This window comes from Thunnus maccoyii, chromosome 1, assembly GCF_910596095.1.
Source record: "Thunnus maccoyii chromosome 1, fThuMac1.1, whole genome shotgun sequence".
NCBI classification, from domain to species: Eukaryota; Metazoa; Chordata; class Actinopteri; order Scombriformes; family Scombridae; genus Thunnus; species Thunnus maccoyii.
Genome location: NC_056533.1, coordinates 32,046,887 through 32,070,424, shown reverse-complemented (window position 1 = coordinate 32,070,424; position 23,538 = coordinate 32,046,887). Strand labels below are relative to the sequence as shown.

At 38.5% G+C, this 23,538-nt stretch overlaps 2 protein-coding genes across 12 annotated transcripts in view; both read right to left on the bottom strand.

Annotated features, from left to right (window-relative positions):
- Window positions 1-3,587, bottom strand: part of madd (MAP-kinase activating death domain) — a 52,549-nt gene extending 48,962 nt beyond the window's left edge. For 4 of the 10 annotated variants that reach the window (XM_042417812.1, XM_042417854.1, XM_042417861.1 and 1 more), the window contains exon 1: window positions 3,170-3,583. The gene's annotated coding sequence lies outside the window, so the exon portion shown is untranslated. Of the gene's footprint in view, window positions 1-2,894; window positions 3,106-3,169 lie in introns of those variants that run through there. The other 6 variants (XM_042417844.1, XM_042417879.1, XM_042417886.1 and 3 more) reach the window with 5 other exon arrangements.
- A 4,187-nt stretch (window positions 3,588-7,774) lies between these two features.
- On the bottom strand, window positions 7,775-19,364 carry nr1h3 (nuclear receptor subfamily 1, group H, member 3). 2 transcript variants are annotated; one of them, XM_042392624.1, is made up of 10 exons: window positions 19,152-19,364; window positions 15,885-15,967; window positions 15,125-15,367; window positions 13,582-13,848; window positions 13,207-13,412; window positions 12,539-12,718; window positions 11,606-11,705; window positions 11,129-11,242; window positions 10,888-10,982; window positions 7,775-10,556 (listed from the first exon to the last, which is right to left on the bottom strand). In XM_042392624.1, the coding sequence occupies exons 2-10, from the start codon at window positions 15,925-15,927 to the stop codon at window positions 10,410-10,412; spliced, it is 1,395 nt and encodes a 464-aa protein (XP_042248558.1). In that variant the 5' UTR covers window positions 15,928-15,967; window positions 19,152-19,364; the 3' UTR covers window positions 7,775-10,409. The 2 variants fall into 2 exon arrangements, with proteins under 2 accessions (XP_042248558.1, XP_042248471.1); XM_042392537.1 differs by having other exon boundaries at window positions 19,157-19,364.
- Window positions 19,365-23,538: the final 4,174 nt, after the last annotated feature.

Here is a 23,538-nt window from a genome sequence, read left to right as displayed (position 1 = left end):
GCACAGCTGCATCCAGTAGACATTAAAGGGGTGATTTTATTACAGAGGGCTTCAGATACTAAGTATAGAGCTGCCATTCACCGAGATGTGAAACAATTCTGAACTCATATTGATGAAGCAGGATGGTAAATAATTATCAAAATTTCACTAGATTTGAAATAGAAAATGCTTATACCAATGTCACTGACAAATATTAATATCAAAACCTGGTTACACCACTATAGTTGTCAAAAAAAAAAAAACATATTTATTTCTTTCTTTAGTGGGAAGTAAATAAGCTGCTCCGTACTTGATAGGGTTAACATTAGGAATGAGTAAGCTGGCTAACGCCGTCCAATGCAACAGTATTTGATGAGTGCTGTGCCATAAGAAGGCACGGTTCAAACAGCACTACACTGCGCATTGGAACATGTCCTGTTGATTCAGCTTAATGTCAGCACTCATCACTCTTGGTGAAATTATTCAAATGCACTGCGAGCCTGACAGTCTCCTACTGGCCGCATGTTGATGAACAAGAAGACCAAAGTAACCTGTCACTTAACATTATTAACTATGCATCTGTTCTGAGAGACAGGCACTGCTGTAGAAATACTCGATTTTGAAAGCTAATTCTTGATATAAAGTTCTTTAGACTAATTTCTCGACATTGGAAACATCTGGAACCTTTCTCACAGCGGTCGCTAATTATGCAAAGGAAATAATTCAAAACAACATATTAAATATTCTAAGAGCACAGAATAAGGCTGTACACGGTACAGACCTTTTTATCTTGCAAAACCATGAATACAATGAATCAACATGCAGGTCTGGCAACATGAGTGCTTTCTGGTGCACAGCCAAAAGGGCTATTTTATGAAGCAGCAGAGCTGAGAGCAGAGCCGAAGGCAGACTCAGCCAGCAGAGATACAGGACCACAGCATTATTTTTAGATGAAGATGGAAGGGGCTACGCCACTTCACTGATCGTACTTAATGAGTGAGCATGGAGCTTGTTTCTCTCTCTCAAAATAGAGATAAAGAATCACCACAACAACTGTGTAATCTTCAAAGGCAAGATAATGATGCAGGTTAACACAACAGATGAATCTGGTCAGAGTGGTCTGCAGGCGGCACTTATTGGTTATGTAAGCATAGAGAGGAGATGATATGATTCACAGGCCTCCAACATGGACAGCGTTTCTTGCCAGTCACAATGAACAGCAATAACTACAGATGGAAAAGGCTGTGTTGAATTAGTTTTAGTTTGAAGATACACAAACAAGAGAGAGAGAGAGATACATTGTAGATTGTGAAAGCACTGATTATTAAATCCTCACTTTTAAATTCAAATCTACAATATAAAACAATGGTACAATGTTTTATGGTGCAAGACAAAGAGATTTAGAAACTATTTTGATCCCCTGTCAATAAAACTGGCAGCCTGAACGTCTGCAGGCCTAAAATGACACAGTACCAGATGTTCATCTCTGTTTATATTCAATTTCTTGGACCATGGCTTTGTTTCTAGACCTTATCTAGCTTTTGTAATCAAATTCACATAGTCAAAGTGATTCATGTTCGGCCATATAGGTACATTATGCACTTGTGTAGTCACAATGGCCCTTAGGTGCTGTGATGTGTTCGTGTGCCGTCATGCAAGCTGTCACATTGAGCTAACAGAGGGAACTCATTGTATAGGACATAACAATGGTAATATATAAACTTTGTTTATATTTAACAACAAATCAGATAGCAATACATTTGCCTTAAAATCTCCCATGATCCAATCTGCATTTTAAAAACGACTGACCCCGTGGTGTATGGAGGATGATGCATTTATCCCCTAAAGCCATTTGTCATCATTTTATTTGGCTGTTTTTAAATATTTTGTACTGAGGCTTTGACATTTAAGTCAAATTTGAATTCAGAACCAATTAGAACAGCATGGATGGGTCCATTAGTCGATTAGTTTCAAAACTATTAGATTTATCGCCAACTATTTTGATAATCAATTAATTGCTTGGAGTCATTCTTTAAGAAAAAAATTTTCAAGCTTCTCAAATATGAAGTAAACTGAATATCTTTTTGGTTTTTGGTTGCATCTTGGACTTTGGGAAACAAGTGATGGACATTTTTCACCATTTTTGAACATTTTAGAGACCAACCAATTAAATGAATTAATCGAGAAAATACCTGACAGATTAAGAGCTAATGAAAATAATCATTAGATGCAGCCCTAGGACCAATTCAGTTGGTATTTATCTCAACTCATCAGTATGTAACACCTATGGCTGCTTTCACTCAGTCAATGTTTGAATATTTGGCTCTGAAATAAAGCTTTCTCTTATTTATGACTATATTTTAAGCTATGAGAAATACATTTAGGTTATATATATTATGTGTGCTCATCTTGCAGGGTGGTGTAGGTTACATACTAATGGGTTCTTCATTCATTCATTCATTGGATAGTGGTGTCTAGTTGTCTCTGCCATCTTGTATTTACCAGCTCCAACATCAGGAGCTTCAATCCATTTAAATTAACTGACTCTGATCAGTCGTGACATTAATGTTGGTGGATCAATATTCTAGTCGGAAGCTTGTTGGACATAATGTAAAATAATGCAACCTCGAAAGGCTACGTTTTAGACGTTCATGCAATGATGGCTTTACAATGACACAGGGGTTTCAACGGAATACTGCCAAGGGTATAACCGAGGTAAGGAGTGAAGTTACGCGGCGTAACTGTTAACGTCAGTGGGCATTTTTACTACCTAACAAGGGCTAACAGTGGAGATTAGAGTAACGAGATAGGCTAGGAGGAGGGCACTATAACAATATAAGACATATGATAAGGCTGAAAGAGCTAGCCATGTAGCTTGTGGGTGTGTTATCAGTTGTATATTTATGATAACCTACCAGGCCTTGGCTCGTCCTGATACACGTTCATCCCAAAGATGCATCTTCTCACCTCCACTCTGCTAGCTTTATGCTTTCCTACGTCACGGATGGATTAGCTAGTTAGCTCGCTGTGCCTAGCTGCTAGCAGTAGCTTCAACCGATGTGTCTTATAAAACAATGATTTGTCGAATGAAAACAAGCTGGTGGCGACGTCAGAAAAAGAGCAGAATACGTGCCACCAAACGCGGCGGTTGGGTTTAAACAGCACAGACGTCAAAGTGGAGCATCCTTACCTGCTTACATTAGCCGGTTAGCCGCTAACAGTCGCTGCGAAGCCAGCTGCTGATGACGGCCTGGGTGGTGAGTGCCCTCCTCGGTCACGGAGGCAGAGAGGCAGCGGTGTGTGTATGAATTCAGCCTTCGTTTCGTTCAGATTATATATCTGAATTGGAAACATCGGACACGGACGACGGCTCAGACGTCAAGCTACTCCGACCGACTGGTTCGTGGAATAATAAATGATGCGAAATGCGTGTCCGCCTCTTGTGCTCGGTGAACGGGTGGCTCGGTCAGTTACAACCTGCCTTCACAACATCCTCTTCATCATCATCGGTCTGCAGGGAGTTCCGCATACTCAGAGCCCGACCTAACGGAAGCGACCAACAAGCCTGACGAAAAACCTGATGATAATAATGCTTCCTACAGGGACTGGTAGCATGTCTGTGGTACTGGTACTTTACTCAATAATCAGTGTAAAAAGTTTACAGTATTATAAGGTGTTTTATCGCTTAACAGGGCCGGACAAAGCCTATTTGGGGCCCTAAAGAGGATTTGCCCACCCCCCACCGTAATTTTTAAATGCAATTTATCATAATTAAAAGTATAAAAATACAGTATTATTAGCTTTAAGACACTGGTACACCAATGTGGTACAGAGACAATAAAATGTGATGATAATAAACCCAAAATATTTAATTACACCCCTTAGTACCACATTTTATTATAGAGCCCTCAAAATTTTCTAATAATCCAATTTTTTTCTATAGCGACATAAAATCCTAAAATGGGAGCTCAGAGAACATTTTGGATGAGAAGAGAGTGCTTGTATCTGTGAATAGTTTGACCAAAAAAATTAACTCAACATCCACTTGAAAGCCTTTTCCGAAGCTTTTAACTGAAGCATTAAGTAGGTCTGACAAAAACCACTAAATGCTCCCTACAGGGACCAGTAGTGTGTCCGCAGTAGTGGTACTTCACTTTATAATCAGTGTAAACCATTTGCAGTATTTTACAGTGTTTTTTCTCTTTCTCTCTCAGGGTCAGACAAAGCCTTTTTCGGGCTCTAACAAGGACTTGCCACCCACACCACCCCTACCCTTTCACCTTTCTTTGACCTCTCATATTAACACTGGTATTAGCTTTAAGACACTGATACACGAATTTGGTAGAGACCATAAAATGAGTAGTCATAACCCTAATATATTTATATATATATATATATAAATATATAAATATATTTATAAAGCCCCTGTATACCAAATTTTATTATAGTTCCCTTAAATTTTCTAATAATCTCAGTTTTTCTATAGCAACATAAAATCCTAAAATGGGAGCTTGAATAAGCTTGTATCTATAAATAGCTTGACAAAAAAATGAACTCAAGGTCCATTTGATAGCTTTTTCTGGAGCTTTCAATGGAAGCATTAAACAAGCCTGATGAAAACCTGTAGTAGTAGCGTTTTACTTATTATTTACTTCACAGTGTTTTATCACCGAACCAGGCGAGGAAGATTTGAAAAGCGACCCTTCCAAGCTGTGCACATCCAACTGTTAACTACAATTTATGAGAATTAAAATTGCTGAAAGAAAAGCAAAACCTGGTAAAAATTAACACTAAAATTAGTGTAGCGTCCTTAAAATTTTTTCGTACACATTTTCAATTTGTTTGAGGGCCCTCTGGTGGCTGAAAGATCCACGCTGTTACTCTGAGTTATATCATTTACAAAAACAATGCTTTTATATGGCTATAATATAGGGTACTATATTATACAAATTTGAATGCCCAAATCCTGCACTCAAAAAATATGTTGAGAATCAAGTTTGATTTTGTGCTAAATCAAATGTTGTAAAATGTGCAATTTAGAGGTATATGAACATTTTTACTTTGTCTAATGTCATGATCATGACCACCATATTTAGTAAATATGTGTTTTATGGTAGTCTAATACACCATACTGTATGTTTTGGACATGTAAGGTACTAAACAAGTATGTACAACAACACATGTAGCCTAGTGTCATACATGAAAGTCATCGTAATATTAAGATACATACTGTATGTTCATATACGAATTGTAGGCCTAAATTTAGGTTGAATTATTTTGTGGTAGAACTATCTACCAGTTTCAAAGAAACACACTGTATTAGTACATTACATGTGTGTTTTATCTCTGAATTATTAAGATTTTGAATAACCACACAGGGATCTATAGCATTTGTATTAGATTTAGTCTACAGGAGGAATGGCATTTGGGTTCAGTGTGTTCAAGCCAAAATTAATGTTGTATTACATTTAAGACTGTAGGTGAGGTAAAGTAGGACACATCCTTTTCTGTTATATAACTGTAATTTTAGGCTCCACCATTGTCAATAGCACAATGATTGTGCATTTATTGCCTCCATGTTTCATGGTGTCCTGATCTGAACTCTTTCTATTATAATTCTAAAAAAATGCAAGACCAAATTTGCATTAACATAAATTTTATAGTCAGCTAATTCACCTGTATATGAAACATTAATAGGTAATATTCATTAGTTTAGATATACAACAGATACACCAAACTATCAGATATGATTTAAAATACTGCAACAAGAGTCCTGCTGTTAATCTTAAATGTTAACTCTGGATATCTTTCTCATGCTCACTCTGATGAAGAGAAACAACTTTTCAACATCATCCATGAACATCTACATTTTAGAAGCCTTCATACGCACTTAATAAACATAAAAGTCTTGACAGTTCAATAGCCTAAACATCCAAACTGGTTTTTAATGAAAGATTATACAAGCTTTTTTCTGAAGTTATCCAGAAACTCCTCTGTGATTTTACAATGGGAGCCACTGATATGGGTTAATGGTCACAGAAATGTATTCACTACCTAGCCTAGCTAATAAAGAAATACAGGAAGGTGTCACATTTAATGACATGACACTTTGCCCAATATTCTGGGAGATTGCCGCTGTTTATTTCTGAGCTTGTAACTTCAGTATATTCAGCCTGAACGATGACATTTTTATATAGACATTCAACAAGGTCTTATTTACAGGGCAGTTACTGTGTAACACCAAATAAATCTGAGTACATGGAGACATTCACCAAGGTCTTGCCTGCATTTAAATTGGTCTCACTGGAGTCCCTGAGCATCAACACCTCTAATGTCTGACCAGGTAAACAAGTGATTCTGATGCCAAACATATTAGCACGACAGCTTTAATTTACTGTACATACAAAACAGAAGGTCTTCAGGAGTTACAAGTATTAAAATAGGTTTTGCATTTCTATGTATCAATAATGTTTACAGTGTCACCCTTTGAAGACAGAGGAATTAAACAAGATCAGAGATGACAATTTATGTACAGCACAATTAACCTTGATACCTACAGCATTAACAAAACATGTACATTAAGCAAACCACTGATACTTTTTTTACTGTGTACCTGTTCATTTGATTGGAGTACATGTTAAAAACAAATAAAAATCATGTCACTTCCATCAAATTCCTTCTGTAGATTGACCTGGGATTGGATTGGGGCATGTTGGGAAAACTCACCCCAATATTAAGAGGCTACTTTTGAACTTACAGTAATGGTTAGTGACATCTCAGCAAGCAGAAAACCAAAAGCAACCTCACATTTCATTGCAAAGGGACCCAAAAGAAAGATGATTTGTTTCAGTTGCGTATCCAACTTAAAAATCATTGGTATGTTTCCACCGTCGTGCTGCACACTCTGGTGTTAATCTGCTTATTATAACATTGGTGCATCGGTCATAAAGAAAATCATTAAAGATATTACAACGGGGGTTAGAAGGATGTAGGAAAATCGATATCAAAATGATGTTCCCATTTTTAGAGCATCATTAAAAAAATGAATCAATTTTGAGTGGGAAGGCAAAAGGCTTGATACAATACATGGTCAGAAAATGTATTTTCTCTGTTGACTTCTGTCTGTACTGGGAAAAAAATGCTGCTTATGGCTGTCAGTGCTTCAGGAAGATCTTTTATACTTTTGAGTGCTGATATTAAGTTTGACACTTAATTCAGGCAATACAGCTAAAAAAAAGGAACTGCAACTTTTAATGTAGTTTCATATTAATCAAACATGCTTCCAATACCAGAAGAAAATATCTGGTGGTGTTTTTTTTTTTAGAGGTTAAAACACTTTGGTAACCATTGCTTCTGTGATGATTCTACAGATTTAAGAACATACTACTGTTGACACAGTACACAATGTGGAAGGAAAAACTTCCCATCAATAGGTGGAGCTCAATGCGTTTTGCACATTTACAGTTCTTTCATGGGGTAAGATGTAAATATATTCAAATCACAGCCAACCAGAGTTCACCCATAATGCACCAGGCAGAAGCAGTGAATTATGTTCCACTGCTCGATTTTAAAAAATTGACCATTTAATCAACACCACAAAACATAAAAATCTAATTTACATATCATCAGATGATTAAATTGGCAAACACAACCGATGAATGCTTTTACCATCAATAGAGTTGTGTTAGTAAGTACTGCTGCTGTATTCCCTTGATCTTATGTTAAGCCTGGGCTTCAGAGACACACATTTCCTGTCCTGTGCGATGGACAGGAGGTATAAACAATAGACGTTTCCCCACAGAAGACATTTTGACATGTCACAGTAGGAAAAGCAATAAATAATGATGGCTGAATTACATTTAGTCGTTTCTGTTTCAGGGTCCTGCTGTTATATATGCTGACTCACTGTTGCACCTGAATAGAACAGAGCCATCATTAATGATATTAGCGACACCTGTGCTTTTCCTACTGTGACGCATCACAACATCTGCTGTTCAAAAATATGTTTTGACCATCTGGGAGATCATAACAGCTCATTAAATTAAACAACAAAACAGTAATACATACATGTTAGTGGAAAAAGTAAGAAAAATAAGAGACTCCCAAGTCTAACATTCAAATTACTGAAACACACCTTAGATCTGATCATCAAATGCGTATGGACAGAATTATCTCATATCAAATCAAAACCAGGCCCATCCTGTTAATACAATTGAGGAGGACAGCACCTGTGCCTGTGTTACTGTGAGATGTGGGTGTTTGTACAATATTTATGTGCTCATGTGAAGAGTCAATGTTCCATTTCAGCTATCATGTGTTAACGTTAAGTGCCGTTTTTATTAATTAAAAACCACAAGGAACTGTAGATGAAAATTATACAAAAGTATAAACATTATGTATAATGTCTGATATTAAGTGGTGCTGTGAAATAAAGAACTTGTGCCAGTGGTGAAAAAGCTGAAATGGTTGGAGCAGTTTGTTTTCAAAAAAAAGGGCTGATAACAGTTTTACATTTGTGGTTATGGATATTCAGTGGTGATACCTGTAAATAGCTACACATACAGCTAATGAAGAGACTGCAACAGGGTGATGTATTGTTCAGTTTTTCAGCCCTCTTGAAGTAACTGCAACCCACTAAAAAAACGCGAGTATGAAGATGGAAAAAAAACTGCACAGTGATGAATTTACATTGACATTCCTTTATCATCCTTTATGCAGCATTTCAAATTTACACTGCACAGGAGAATGCATGGGAAGTATAACATGAATATAAACATCTGGATCTCTGTAGTAATAAATGTTTACTACAATTTCAATGTTTCTACTCATTCCTGTTGTTCTCTGCTCCCTGTTAATATAGATTTTGGTAAATTGGTTTCCCAAAATCTGACCAGTTAAAGCTGTTGTTGTCGAGTATTTGGTCAAGCAAAAATACTCAGACAATGGTAGACCTTTAGATCAAGTTAGTTTTCCGATGGATATTCAGGTATACATTTTTTTTTTCTTCAGTATCATTCATAACGTATATTATAAAAAATAAAAGGTTGTGAAATTCTTTATATCCTTCCCATACTATATGTACATTGTTTATACATTTCTCACACCTCTAAACACTAGTAATAATATCACAAATCAAGATCCCCTATAGGAAAAATAGCTGTACTGCTTTGTAATGAAATAAGTAAAAGTACATCTCACATGAACATATGACGATGAGGACGTTAGCAGGATCGATCCTTTCAATTTTGATTTTAAAAATACAACTTTGTCAACTTGGGTTTTTATTCATTTGAAAGGAGGGTCACAGATAGTAGCTCGATTGCTTTTTTTTTTTAAAAAAACATTTTATCTTTACATGGAATTGTATGACACATCAGTACCATCCATTCCAAGACAGCAGTGCACTGCGTAAAAAAAAAAAAAGATTTAGTCACATCAACATTTCCTGTAAATGGGGGGCCCTGTGCCAGTCACACTACCATCAGCTCTTGTAGAATATTACCTTCTTTGTGCGTTAGTATGTGATTGTACAATGTTGTGGATATTTTTCATGTGTGCACTCTATACATTTTTTCTTGTGAAAATAAATATACAATTTAACATAAAAGGTTTGTGGGCGTCTATAAATGACCAAAAGGGTCCCTTATGCACTTGGAAGAAAACTGTGAGTAATCTAATAGAAATTAAAGACGCCTCTAATTCCCAGAGGTCTACTTCACATTACTTTACCTGAGCAACTACACCGACCTTTCCATTTCTGCACTAACTCCAAAATGAAATACAAACTTTAGTTGCCATATCACAATGCACAATACCAACCAGATGGCCTACCATGTATCTTAACATCAATAAAGTGAACAGCAGATATGGGTCTGCTCAAGCCCGACTCTGTTTCCAATCCGCCTATTGCACGACTGCAAAATAAAAAAAAAAAAAAATCACTATTTCGACTGAATGTGCAACCGTAATCCTGACGTTTTTGAGACAGCAACAGCTAAAATCTGCTCAGAGCTTTCTGATTTTAAATTGTTAAAGAGGATGAGTTTAGAACTGCACTAAAGATTGACTTTCAACACATATTAAATCAGAGATAACTGGCTTAAAGAGCCTGATGCTGGTATTTTCATATCGCCACAATCATGTCAGCATCAACACAAAAAGGAAGAACAACAAAGGCTCAAAGAAAACTTGGTGTTCGTGTTTCTCCTCGTGAACACAAAACCGTTTAACAGTCTGTTTGAGAGCAAAGGGCAGTAAAGGCTCTCCTCCCACGACAAAAAAAAAAAAAAAGAAAAAAAAAAAAGAAAAACAACTCAACCCTAGAACAAATCCATGACCAGATGGGCAGAGAGAGGAGTCAGTGTTCCTGCTGGATACCATGTCTGTCTCAGGCTTCGAAAAAGCCACGGAGTGTGACATCAGGTTTGCAGTCACTCGTTGACATCCCAGATTTCAGAGAGCAGCGGGGGAAGCTTCTTGTCTTGGAGGCGTAGGGCGAAAACCTGCTCCGAGTGGACGCTACTTAGTGTACGAAGACTCACCAGCTTCATCAGCATACGGGGGAACATCAAGTGATCCTGAGGAAAACAACAATTTCTTAAAATAATACTAAGAAAGAAGAGGAGGACTTATAACTTAACAGTAACATGTCTAGGAGTGACTTATTATGTTGAACTGTTACAGGAGGAAAATACAGGATTAGTTGGTTTACGTTTAGTGGTTTCATTCCAGTAAAATCAATTTCTGCTCTAGCAACAACACTCCACCCACCTATCCTTATAAAAAAAAAAAAAAAAAGGTGAAACCTCAGCCCTGACCCAATGTGCTTGTTGTGATGATGACAACCAAGTGATGTTGACATACTGTTGGTCACAAGAGAAGAGGTTACGTGAACCCCTGGGCACTTACATTTGGTCTCTTTATCATGATGTAAGAGCGCAGAGCGTCCACGTACGGTTGTTGCAGCCTCTCCACGAGATCATGATCCTGCACATTCGGCCGATCTAAACGGTGTTTAGCACATGAAACATTTAGGCATCTGTTGATATCTTTTATAACAGAGTATTGGAGAATGTTTTGGTAAAAAAAACAGTATTAATTCTGAGTGTGTTTACTGCAGGGTTTCTATTCTTGGTTTATGAATTCCTACCTGCAGAGAATATGTTGATGGCAATTAGCAGGGCATATTCGGCCTCGTCCAGCTGCAGGTCGTTCATTCCTTTTGAAAACTCAAAGATGGGGTTGATGAACTCAAACTGAAGCCCTGAGGAGGTGAAAGTGGAGAGAGGGACAAAGGAAACATGAGGTTCTCAGCAGCATCAATGTAGAAGCAGGTCATATCAAACACACACTTTTTTCTTGAGATTAAAAAAACATTTATCAGTTTATTGTCTTGCATTTAATATCTGAACTGTGAAGGCGGCGATAGTTCAGGTCTTCTTGTATTAGAAAATAGTGGTGACTATTTGCATAAAGTCAAAAACTCTGCAAAAACAAACTATGCATAACCTGGCAAAGTCTTTTCAAACAGACTATAAAACAGATGGACTACAGGCAGTCGTCTTAAGTGATACTTCATTTTCATATCGTGCATAAACATTTGACAGACATAAATAAGCAAATCCACCTGCTTTCGCGAAATCCTCCTTATTATAGCTGAAATCCTTCAGAAACGTAATGCTATCGATGGCAGGGTTGTATCTCCGAGATGTCTCCAGCAGCATAATCTGAGGAAGACAAACACATCTTTGTGAGAGGAATACTGATATAAACCCAAACTAAGACAAACTGATATGCAGAGATATTCAAAGTTTTTCATAACAGCAATGTTGAGGAGCAGAATTCCTATAGGTGCTATCCATTTTAAAAAGCGTATTACTAACTTATTTAGCATATTGTTGTATGCTAAAACTGGATTATGCACTTCATACCATATTTTGAAATTATGGAGTTGTAGTAGAGTGTCATGGTTGAGTACCATAGTTTTTTCTTTTTGAAGTTTCTACATTTAGCTCCAGTGTTTCCCCTAGCCTGGTGGTACGCACCGAAAAAACCCTAAAGAGACAAGGGGCACGGGATGGCATATTTGTGTGGTCAGGTCACAAGGAGAGGATGACTTAATAAGCTGCCTTTATTGCATAAAAATAAGCTTGAGCTCCCCCCCTCAATTGGCCCCTCTCACTTCTCTCACTTCTGTCACGATCCCTTCTTCCCCATATGTATTTTTGCTGGGCTCCAGAGTTTTGGAGAAAAACTTTGAAGATATGTGGTTATATTTGTCCCCTGTGTTAGAGCTTTTTCTTTCAGTGGTACCATTAGCTAACCTGCATCCCATATGCTCTCGCTCTTACTCTGCAGTAATTTAAAAAGGCACTCTGACAGCAGCGGCACTCACATCGTATCAAGAGTTTCCTAGGCAACGACACAGAGGTTGACTCACATTTGTATCATACATTATCAAAAAAAGCGTTGACTAGAAATCACTTATTTACAGTTACGATGCCTTACATCCAGACTAATCAGTGAAGAAACAACATCTCTTGATAAAATCATGACAAACCTCAATCGTGGACGTCTTCAGCAGAGCGATCTGGTCCTCTCTCGTGAGCTCGAGGAATCCAGGAAGCTGCTTAGCAAAATCCACTATCTCCTGCACCGACATGATCGCTAGCTCAGTGAAGTGGGCGAAACGCTGCTGACGCACTTCTCTGTTCTGTAAGTCCTGACTCTGTGGCCACGGCTGTTGGACGCACACACACACACAAAAAAAAAAAAAAAACGTGCACACACAGACAAATTATTTAATTGGTTAGGATTGATATGTATCCAAACACCAAAGCAGGAGACAGAATCTTCTGGGTTCAACAGATGAATCTGAACAGCAAAGATGCCAAAACCAAAATCAGCAAAACACACACAAGAAATTTGACTGCAGATGTTGTTGTAGTTTAAAGTTATGATCTCTGTAAATTTCAACTTCTTCAAAATTAATATAATTCATAAACTTTTCAGGGTTTGTCATTTAGTTTGCAATCAGTTTCATTACTTTGAGTGAAATAGTCCCTTTTGTTACTGTAAACTAAACACAATATCATTAGAAGGTGAGTGCTTGGTGAAGTTGCGTATTGATATTTTAGCTCTCCAGTAAATATGAAAGAAAACCACAGGTTATTATTTGGTTAATAATGTTAGATTAGAACAAATCTATCCTCTGAGATATTCGTTTACCGTCACTTTTGGTCGGTCAAGGAAGGACCTCTTGTTGCATTGCTTCTGCATAGCCACCAGCTTCTCAATCATCTCCTGCTGTTGTGGATCCAGTGTGGCTGCTTCCTGTGGAGGGGTGGGGGTGACCACTGTGGACGTGCGGGCCGTTTCCTCGTCATGCTGCTTCTTCATCTTCTTCAGTCTGATCTGCTCCTCGGAGAGCACACCTACGGGTCAAAGAGGAAGCAGATCTCGACTAAAGTTCGATCCCCAAGTTTGAGAGGATGTCCTTATTTCATTGTCATTATTTTTTTACTCTGCAAACCCAAACAGACCAAAATGAAGTGGAATCTAATTTTTCTTAGCTCTGATTCATTTAGCATACAGAAAACTCACACTGCTCTAGCATGCCGGCCTCCCGGCACTTGCGCAGACGGCACTGCTGGCACTTGCGGCGCATGTACATGTCCATTTCGCAGCGGCCGTTGTTCTTGCAGGAGTATTGGGCGCTCTTGATGACGCTGCGTCGGAAGAAGCCTTTGCAGCCCTCACAACTTAGCACGTTATAGTGGAAACCAGAGGCCTTGTCACCGCATACGCTGCACACTTCGTTACCCAGCATCTTCGGTGCAGGACCCTTCTTTCTCTTTACTGGCTGACCATCTACACACATGTAAAGTGAGAAAGAGAGTTGATAAAGCACGTTAAGAACATAGACTTAAATTATGGCTTCAAAAACATGTTGTTCAAGATGATTTCAGTAAGAGAAAAACTCTGAAGGCAAATTTGCAAGTATGTAATGCAAGATGTACTGTGCAATGCAAGTTAGCTATCCTGACTCCCGATTGTCAGCACATTCAAAGCAAAACATGTCTACGAAATCAAAAAACGTATTTTATCTCAGAATAAACTGTGACGAGAAATTTTCGAACATCACAAATACTCAGAGTTACCATTTCATTATCAAACCTGTTTAATCTAATCCAATCTAACCCAACATAAGGTCAGGCTTCGTTAAAAATGTGTCAGGGATGTGCTGATTCAACATTATTTTTATGTTGACCCACATTAATATACATGAGTAAAACAATTTTTTGGCAGAGCTAGTGAAAGGAGGAGTTTTACAGTGAACCTAATAAACTAGTACCTCTGTGTATCTCTGTCTAAATGCATCTGAAAACCTCATTCTGCAACTAAGATAGAGATTTCAAAGGAAACGTTCAAACTAGTCTGTGAAAAGAGACAATACGTGGGGAAACATGTCTGAGATTAAGAGGAGGGATTTGCAGGAAAGCTACTGGTTGGTCTAGTCTATGGAAGTTGTCACACCAGTTACGTAGACATACATGAAGAGACAAGCCGCAGCCACGCACACACAGCCATATAAGTATTTTAGCCCCGTTTTAACGCATCTTAACCAAAACTCATAAGTAACAAACATTTTTTTCATTATCAGAATAGTGATGCCCTCAATGACATTGACTAATACCAGTGACCAAAGTAGTATTATTACAGAAACTGCACATTGATTATTCCAGAGACAAGTAACTGGACACTTCCTCTAAAAAAAAAAAGGCCATTTATTTTAGTTATATTTTTCAGAGACATCCCATATAGACTGTATTCAATTCAGTATTGAATCATTGACAGAAGAACCCTGAACTCCACTGATCCGTCTGAAGTTCTGTCGCTGCTGGTTATGATTTACAGTACGCATGAACAGGACTGAATCATTGACAGAAGAAACCTGGACTCCACTGATCCTCGGGAAGTTTTGTTGCTGCGTGGGGCCTATCGACAAAAAACACTAAGGCAAGAGGGCGCTCACCTGATGACCCCAGTGGAGCGTTTACCCCCCTACACCCACTCAAGGAATGATTTGCAAACTTGTCAAAAGTCGTGTACTGAAACTACTTAAAAGTAAATAGTTTTCTCTCACCTATGCTGGCAGATGTGTCGCCTGCAGCTGGATCGAGCTTGATGTCGTTCGGCTCTATCGGCAGAGGGCTGCTCATCTCGGTCAGTGAAGGGCCATTGTGAGCGGGCACGGGGAAGTCGTCTGGCTGGGAGAGATCGGCCAGCGACAGCAGGCTTTCGTGCTTCATTGCGGTGCTTCCGCCGCTCTCCTCGACCATGCAGTCCAGCTGCAGCTCTGAGGCCCCGTCAAACACCTTACTCTCATCTGACAGAGGGGGACACCAACCCGCTCACATTCAAACACCACATTCAAAACAAAACTTGTATTATCCTGCAAGATTTTGTTTCCATCCGTCTTAATTGTGACAAGTGTCGAGAATAAACTTTGTTGTTCGTCAGCTGAAGGATATGATACATATTATGCAACACTCACGTGGTTAATACTACTTTTGTGAAGCTTACAGTTCACAATTTCAGCGGAAACCACTCTTTGGTTTGAGGCTTAAAAAATGAAAGTTTGTTGTGAGCTTTTCAGGAAACTGATTCCGCAGACGTCTATGAATGAGCTTGATTTCATTATACATCAAGATGTTCCTTTTAGCTGGACAAAATAATAGATAATAGAATAAAAAAAGACCAGAATGGATACTCACTCATACAATAAGAAAATTATACAAACTCTGTGGCATAGCACAAAGAGATGTACATAGAGAACTTGAACATGCCCTAGTTTGAGCTGACAAAGTGGATAAATACATGTAAGAAAAAGTAGTTCCTCTTACCATGACCAACATCTGGGATATCAGTCACAGACAGCGTGGACATCTTCTGCACAGCAGCTTGTCATTACGAAATCAACGTGTACCTGTGCAATAAAAATAACAATCAGATGTAATGATTACAACTGAGCTCCCTCGGATTGTACAGAGGACTTCGTGTCTCGCTGAACGGCGGCACTTCAAGGTGCCGTAGATGTTAGCTGACGCAGGAGGTCTGAATGTCGGTCCGTCAACTACGTGCACCTGGATGACAGCCAATTTTAGACTGACCTTAAACCCAGAAAAGTCTTAGTCTGGGACACAAGTTCCACACAAGTTTCACAAATACCTCAGCCTGTTTTCTTTGGCTCTATTTTCTTTCACAGTAGTATGCCTGTTTATACTGTATGTAGTCAACAAGGTGGTAAAGATTTTGCAATTAAGAGGCAGACATAGACACTGTTTGCAATCTCCTGTGACATACTTTAAAGTATGAGACTCTGACTGCTGTCCTGCTGCATTATACAGTTATAAGTAACTCTGTGTTCAACCTAAACTTGAATTAATTTCCACTTCAGTAGGGTTCCCCGCAATAACAAAATGGCATAAACTCAACAGACATACATATTGAAGCAGTGTGATAAAGTGCGATACACTGCCAATACTGTGGGTAGAACGTGTGACTGTGGCTGGCTGTGTACATATTCAAAACAGGGATGTAGTTCGATGACAGGATAATTATTATGATCTCACACAGGATGATACATTTCTTAGAAAGATCTTAAACATAAGAAGTCTTGAATTGGACCCAGATCCTGCCAATAACATGTGTGCAAGAAAGCCAACTAGCTGTAAAAGCAGAAATGAAAGTTTGTCATGTGCCGCGTATGGATGCATTTCAGGAAACTGATTCAGCAGAGACACTTGCATGATTTTTGGCTATTCTTAACCAGCCTACAACAAGGAAAACCAAGTTTAAACAGAAAAAGCCTTCTGTAATTTCTTCTGATTAAAAAAAAAAAGTTCTAAATTATATCTAAAATATCTGTTCAAAGGTTTAAAAAATTGATTCACACTGTTTCAGTAATTTAGCTGCACGTTACCTCTTTGTTTTTTTATCATTATTGTACTGTGATATGATGTAGCACAATACTTCACCCCAGTTTTATGACAAATTCATTACATTTATTACATCTACAGTGGGTGATATTTTTGATTTTTTTTAAAAATGCATCACCGTACATATGATATGATGTTGTGAAATTGATCATGACAGAAGTAAATTCTCTGGAAATCACGAGAATACTAAATTGGCCTTGAAGCAAAATGCCAAAAATAGTCTGATACAGTCAGAGACTGAAAAGGAAGTGATAACGATTGACAAACTTCTATCATCTCTGGTGAATCACAGCAAACCCAATCCTAATTTTATCTTTACAGACTCTGACAAAATGTCCACATCCAAACTAGTATCGAGCTGTTTCTTGCACAGTTCCTAAATGTATTTGATTTTTACTGTATTGTTTGTTTTTATTCTCTCTTTGCTCTCAGAGCACTGAGGAAAGATGAAAACATTATGAACGTTGTTTGCCCGGGACAATAAGCGAAGAGTATCATCGTACGGGGTGTTAAAATCAAAATGTGCCTCAAAACTGGCTCTTCTGTTTAGCGCTTGATCGCCAGCTTATGTTTATTATCACCTTAATAAAGACAAAGGCCGCCGCTTCTGCAAGATTTCACAATTTAACAAAATGCATAAGCAGTGTGTCGACCCACAGAGTAAAAACATGCTAATCAATCACAACTTATGAGACGCTTACGATGACATTCTGCTGCCCCTGCTGGCGATCGATTTTGTGCACTTCAATGATGCATCGATGAACCCGCAAGACAGTCGTACCAATACTGAGACAGCTTTATCCGAACAAATACACATTTACACATCATGAAACCGGCTTATGTTCTGAAGTATTGTTTGGAATATGGACGTATAACTCTTAAAAAACTTTTTACATTGTCTATAATGTTCTCAAAAATGAAGAGTTGTTATAGCTGTTCATTTTTTAAAAGATGATAAACTACATATCTGTTCAGGGTTGTAGGATATCGACTACTCTGTCTATTCTAATTTACCCTACTAAATACATACACGCACAATCGGAATATACTTTGACGCACTGGGACCTGAACAATCTTAATTTCGTTCCTTGAAATCCTTGAAGTTTTCCATTGCTATTAACATCTTTTGAGCAGTGAAGCTGAGCTGTTTGCTAATAGTGTCATTCATTGAATTTGCACCTGTGTTAAGTGTGTGTGTGTTTGTATGCGTGGGTGACAGAGGCAGACACAGAACTAAAAGGCTGATATCACCTTTTTTTGTCTGTAAAATACAGGATATAATTACCCACTATCACTCCGATTGTTAACAAAACAGGGCACGTGCTCTGTAAAGCTGACGGTAGGTGCCAGCTTGGTAGCGATTTCTAAAACTTACTGTCATGCCTGTCAATCAAACGCCATAGACAAAAAAAGTTACCAAGATTACTCAATACAACCCTCACAAAAATCACAGTATTTCTTGCTTGACTTCTATTGCTGTGCAGTTTACAGTCGTTCATATTATTGTGTCAAGCTCAACACTAAACAGTTCAAAGAAAACGAAAGAGCAACAGTGATTACACACACACACACGACTGTCTTAAATTACATAACACTGATCAGGTTTTGTTCACCGGAACACATGAAGCGGTTATGATGGAGGTAGTGGCGACGAGCGCGACTAATAGGCTTCCAGATATCACAGTAAAGTAGTAAAGCGGTACTGTTGCACACCCAGATAAAAGCTTTCACGCAGGAGCTGGTGATGAAGGCCGCGCTAATGTGGGCCTAAAATGTGAAGGTGGGTTTTTTTTGGCTTTATTCATAATAGCAGTTATGACTGTGTTCACTTAATGTTGCATAATACTGTACCGAAATGAAGCAAAGCATGACTATGACTAACGCTATGTTTTTTAAAGTAACTATGTCAGCATTTGGCAGCATATGTGCTGTAAAAAAAATGTGAAATTCAGAAAGAGTGTTTACCAAAAAAGGTTTTATATTTTTCCACTTATTTCCACAGATTTCCACAGAAAAGTAGAAAAAATCTGTGTACAATTACATTTTTTGTTCTTAGATAATACAACACTGGTTTATACTAAAATAAAAGCACAACATTTTGATACAGATTGATATTGAGCTGAAATGAATCTGCCACAGTTGACTGTGTGACAGGCATAGCACTGGACTGACCTTACCTCTGGAGTTGATGTCTTATTTATCGCCTATTCATCTTGCCCGTGAGTCCGCAACCTCAGTCTGTCGATATCCCTGCGCTGATGGAGGACTTGCTTAACTGATGAGCCTTGAGGATGCCAAAACCTCTGTGACTTATTGAGCGGAAGTTTAATGACTTGATATCTTGAAGAGAGTGGAGTAGGAAAGAAGACGAGTCCCTTTCTACAGTGCCCTATGGGAGACAAGAGGGAAAACAGAGAGAGAGAGAGAGGAGGGAGGAGGGAGGGAGGGAGGGAGGGAGGGAGGGTGAAAGAGGGAACACAAGAGGTTACTATAGGTCGTTTGCATGGCTCTGAAATCCCCACAGGACTGTGGTGCTCCAGCCTTTTCCTGTTTGAGAATTTAAGGAGCCCCGTTTGCCTCAAAACATACGAGACACCTGTAGATGACCCCGATCTTCTCTCAAGTTCTCCCCATCAAAATATAACCAGCGTTGGGGTCCAACTGCCCCGAGACTCCAATCTGTAAGGGTTGTCCCCATTCAAAGCCCTTCTTCCAAAAACGTCACCCAAAAAACCCCCAAAAAAACACTCAATAAACTAATATTACATCTATATTAAATGCATCAATAATTGAACTGAAAGAGAAAGGACTATCACACAGAGTTATCAAGATTCAGAACAGGTCCAATATTCACATATTGAGAAACTGCGAATCAATATGTCAAACGCCCTGTCAGCGTAGAGGATCATGAGATTTCTGGTCGTTTTGAAGTGAAACAAGCTGTTTTCTATGTATTTGTTCAACAGACAATAGCTAACTGGCAAAAACAGCTGGCAGGTTTTATTGGGTGAATTCAAAATCTGCGGTTGTAAAAACCTTTTCTACTTTGCCTGTGACCTGATGTCGTCCTCACCCTGATCTCTCTGTTCAAGTCCAATGTCCCCCGCGTCTTATCAGTCAGTCACCTTTGTTCATGTGCGTGTTGTCATAGACGGCTGGGAGTGAATTAAAAGCGCCAACAAAAATCGATAAAGCGCTGAACAAAACCGAGAGATTTGATTCAATTTGATATCAAGTTTTTCTCATCCCCAGATTATCAATCATATCATATTCACACGTGCTGTGTGTAGTATGTGATACACATGAAATGGCAAAATGTGTAGAGAAATGCCACAAAACTGACGATGGTCTGTTTTGGTCATTTATTTTTTTAAATGTTATATTTTACTTTATTTTATACATTTGACGTATTCTATGCTATAACTGTTTTTTTTTTTTATCATATTTTATTCTTTGATCATTATTCAGTATGCATTGTATGTATTTTAGTTTCTCTTTATCAAGAGGGTTTTATTTTATTTTCCATCTTATGTTACATCAATGTTTTTCCACATGCTTTTATGTCCTTTTCATGTAAAACACTTGGTGCATGTAATTTCTTGTTGTAAAGCACTTTGAGCGGCATTTTTTGTACGAAAGGTGCTACAAATAAAGTTATTATTATAACCACAGATAGTTGATTATAACTCACAGTATTAGACCTTACTGTCCAACTAAAAAGACTAGAGAAGTTCTTTTATTTCTCATGTCAACTAGTCAGTTCAGCCCTTCATCAATCTGACTACATTTGTAATTCCACAACAGTATCTTGCTGTTTGATGGGTTTACAGGTTTTCAAGTCTGTCTTAAAACAATCGTTGGGTGAATGAATGGTGAAATAAGTTTTTCCTGCTGTAATCATTCCTCCTGTTCACACTGACCATTAGAAGATCCCTTTATAATGCACTGACGGCGTAAGTGATGGGGGACAAAATCCACAAGCCTCCTTCTGAGCAAAAATATATTTAAAAAAGATTATCTGACGCTAATATGAAGCTTCAGTCAACCAAATTATGCCAATGACACATTACATGACTTTCAAAGTCGTCAGATTGCTGTAGTACTGTTCACTCTATACAACCTTCTGTCTTTTAATCGGGAATCTTGAAGTCATTGAGGTTTGGACTCTACATGACTGATTGGTGACACGAGGTCACATATTACAAGATTTTTTTCATTCCAAGATCTTTCACCGGGAGGAATCCCAGATGAGTCTGTCTGGCCTCCAAACTACGCTTTGTCACGAAAAACACACGTAAGAAGTGACACAGGAAATGACAATGCCATGCGCGTCAATAAATATTTATGCAATGAAAACGTAGGTAGCTGCCTGTTCGTATTGTGGTGTATGTATTCTGATAGAAACTATCATCCAGCCACTACAGCATTTGGACTCCCGGACAGGTCCAGATATTTAGTCTGCTTGATATCTTTCGGGGCAACTGTGAGGCATTGGCGAGCTCTTGGATCGTGTCTTTGAACAAGCACCAAACCGACGCCAATTTGCCTCAAATCTGGGGTTTATGATCTCCCAAAACTGTTTGGGAGTAGAAAATCTGGGCTAAAATCATGTAGCGTGAACTCGGCATCACAGCTGAAATACACCAGGCATGGATGTAGTACATCACGTAGACAGAGCGGAGCGGGGTTTTCTACCTGCTACACCGACTCAGTCTCCGTCACTGCATGCATATTGAGTTTTGCCAAGTGATAATGCAGTTGGTTATGCAGGGTTTGGAAGCGTAGGCTATATTAACTGGTACTGAATGAATTAACTATATCGTTTTAACTACAGGATCATGGATACACGTTGATTTGATTGATTTATTTTAATATGCAATATAAAAAGAACCTGACTGTTGCTTCGCATTGTCCCTGTTACAATGAGGTATGTAGTTTTTACCTGTTGGAGGGACCTGCTGTGACAGACATGTCACGCCATGTCCATGCCCGGTGTATTTTGGCCGTTTGTCAAATCAAGTCGATATCTTTCAATGTTAGTCCCATTAATGCCAAAGTCCCTCTTTTGTATACTTCCACCGCAGCTCAACAGGGAAACACTGTCCGAGGAAACACAAAGAGGGAATTTGATGCTAAAAAGACTATAAATGTGGCAGATATCCACTTGATATGACTAACTCAGACTGATGAAGCTTTATATAAACTTCAGATAAACTAGTCTTCACACCTTTGGGTTTTCAGCCATTGGTTGGACAAAACTAACAATGTATTTACATCAATTTGGACTTTAGGAACGTCCCAATTATTATCACTGTCAGCAACCAAATTGGTGAACGGATGGTGAGAAAACTGCGGCATGTATGTGTTCAGAAATGCCTACCAGTGAGTAAACCAAATATCAGTGTACAAATATAGTAGTCAGCACGATTGAGTGGGAAACGTCCTTTTCATAAAGTCACAGAGTACCAACGGATGTAACTCTCTCCGGTGAAGCAAAAACTAACAACCATACTCAGCAACAACTTGGTGTGAAATCAAGAGTCAGTGCTTTCAGGAGCCACCGCCCCAAAAATGAATCGAAGTTCCCACAACGACACAGATGGAAGAAGAAGTACATCCAGTGTTTCAAGGCCATGTACACACTCCCAGATGTTTTCACTTCTTCTGACTAGGGACCTCTTCCTCAGGTTGAGGGTGGGTGGAGCTGTGCTGGGAATTATATGAGGTTGCCAAACTAATAAAAGTGATCAAGATGCAAGTCTGGCAGCAGGTGCAACAGATGTCGAGTCTGTACACGCCCACACAGAGGACTAATCGAGGAAAAACACCTGTGTGGGTACGCAGGTGTTTTCACTTACCATGTACCATGGATGTTTAGGAACCAGTGGTGGAAAGTTACTAAGTACATTTACTTAAGTGAAGTACTGTAGTACAATTTTGAGGTACTTGTACTTGAGTATTTCCATCTGATGCTACTTTATACTTTGACTCCACTACTTTTCAGAGGGAAATATTGTACTTTCTACTCCACTCTTTATTTGATAGTTTTAGTTACTTTTCAGATGAAGATTTGACACAATGGATAATATAACAAGCTTTGAAAATACAACACATTGTTAAAGATGAAACCAGTGGTTTCCAAACTTTTTGACATCTTATAAAAAGCAGTGTGTAGTCGGAGTCACATTTCAGATGTCTGTGAGTTGTTAACAGCTCCACCAAATAGTGATTTTTCCCTCTAAACTTCTCACATGCTTTCATTTCAATAAACGTTCAAATGATCCAATATTTCAGCAAAAATCAAAGATTAGAGAAAAAGTCCAAAAACTGAAAACAGATTTGTGTATAAAAAACTTAATCATCTCACGACCCCTCAGATTTATCTGGTGACCCTTTGGAGGGGTCCGACCCCTAGGTTGGGAAGCACTGGACTAAACTGGCCAACTGTAGCCTATGTAAAGTAGTTGAAACTAACTCCACTGCCAGCAGCCACAACAGTAACATGCTGCTCTAACACTGATGCTTCAGTATTAATAATCTAATGATGTCATATACAATA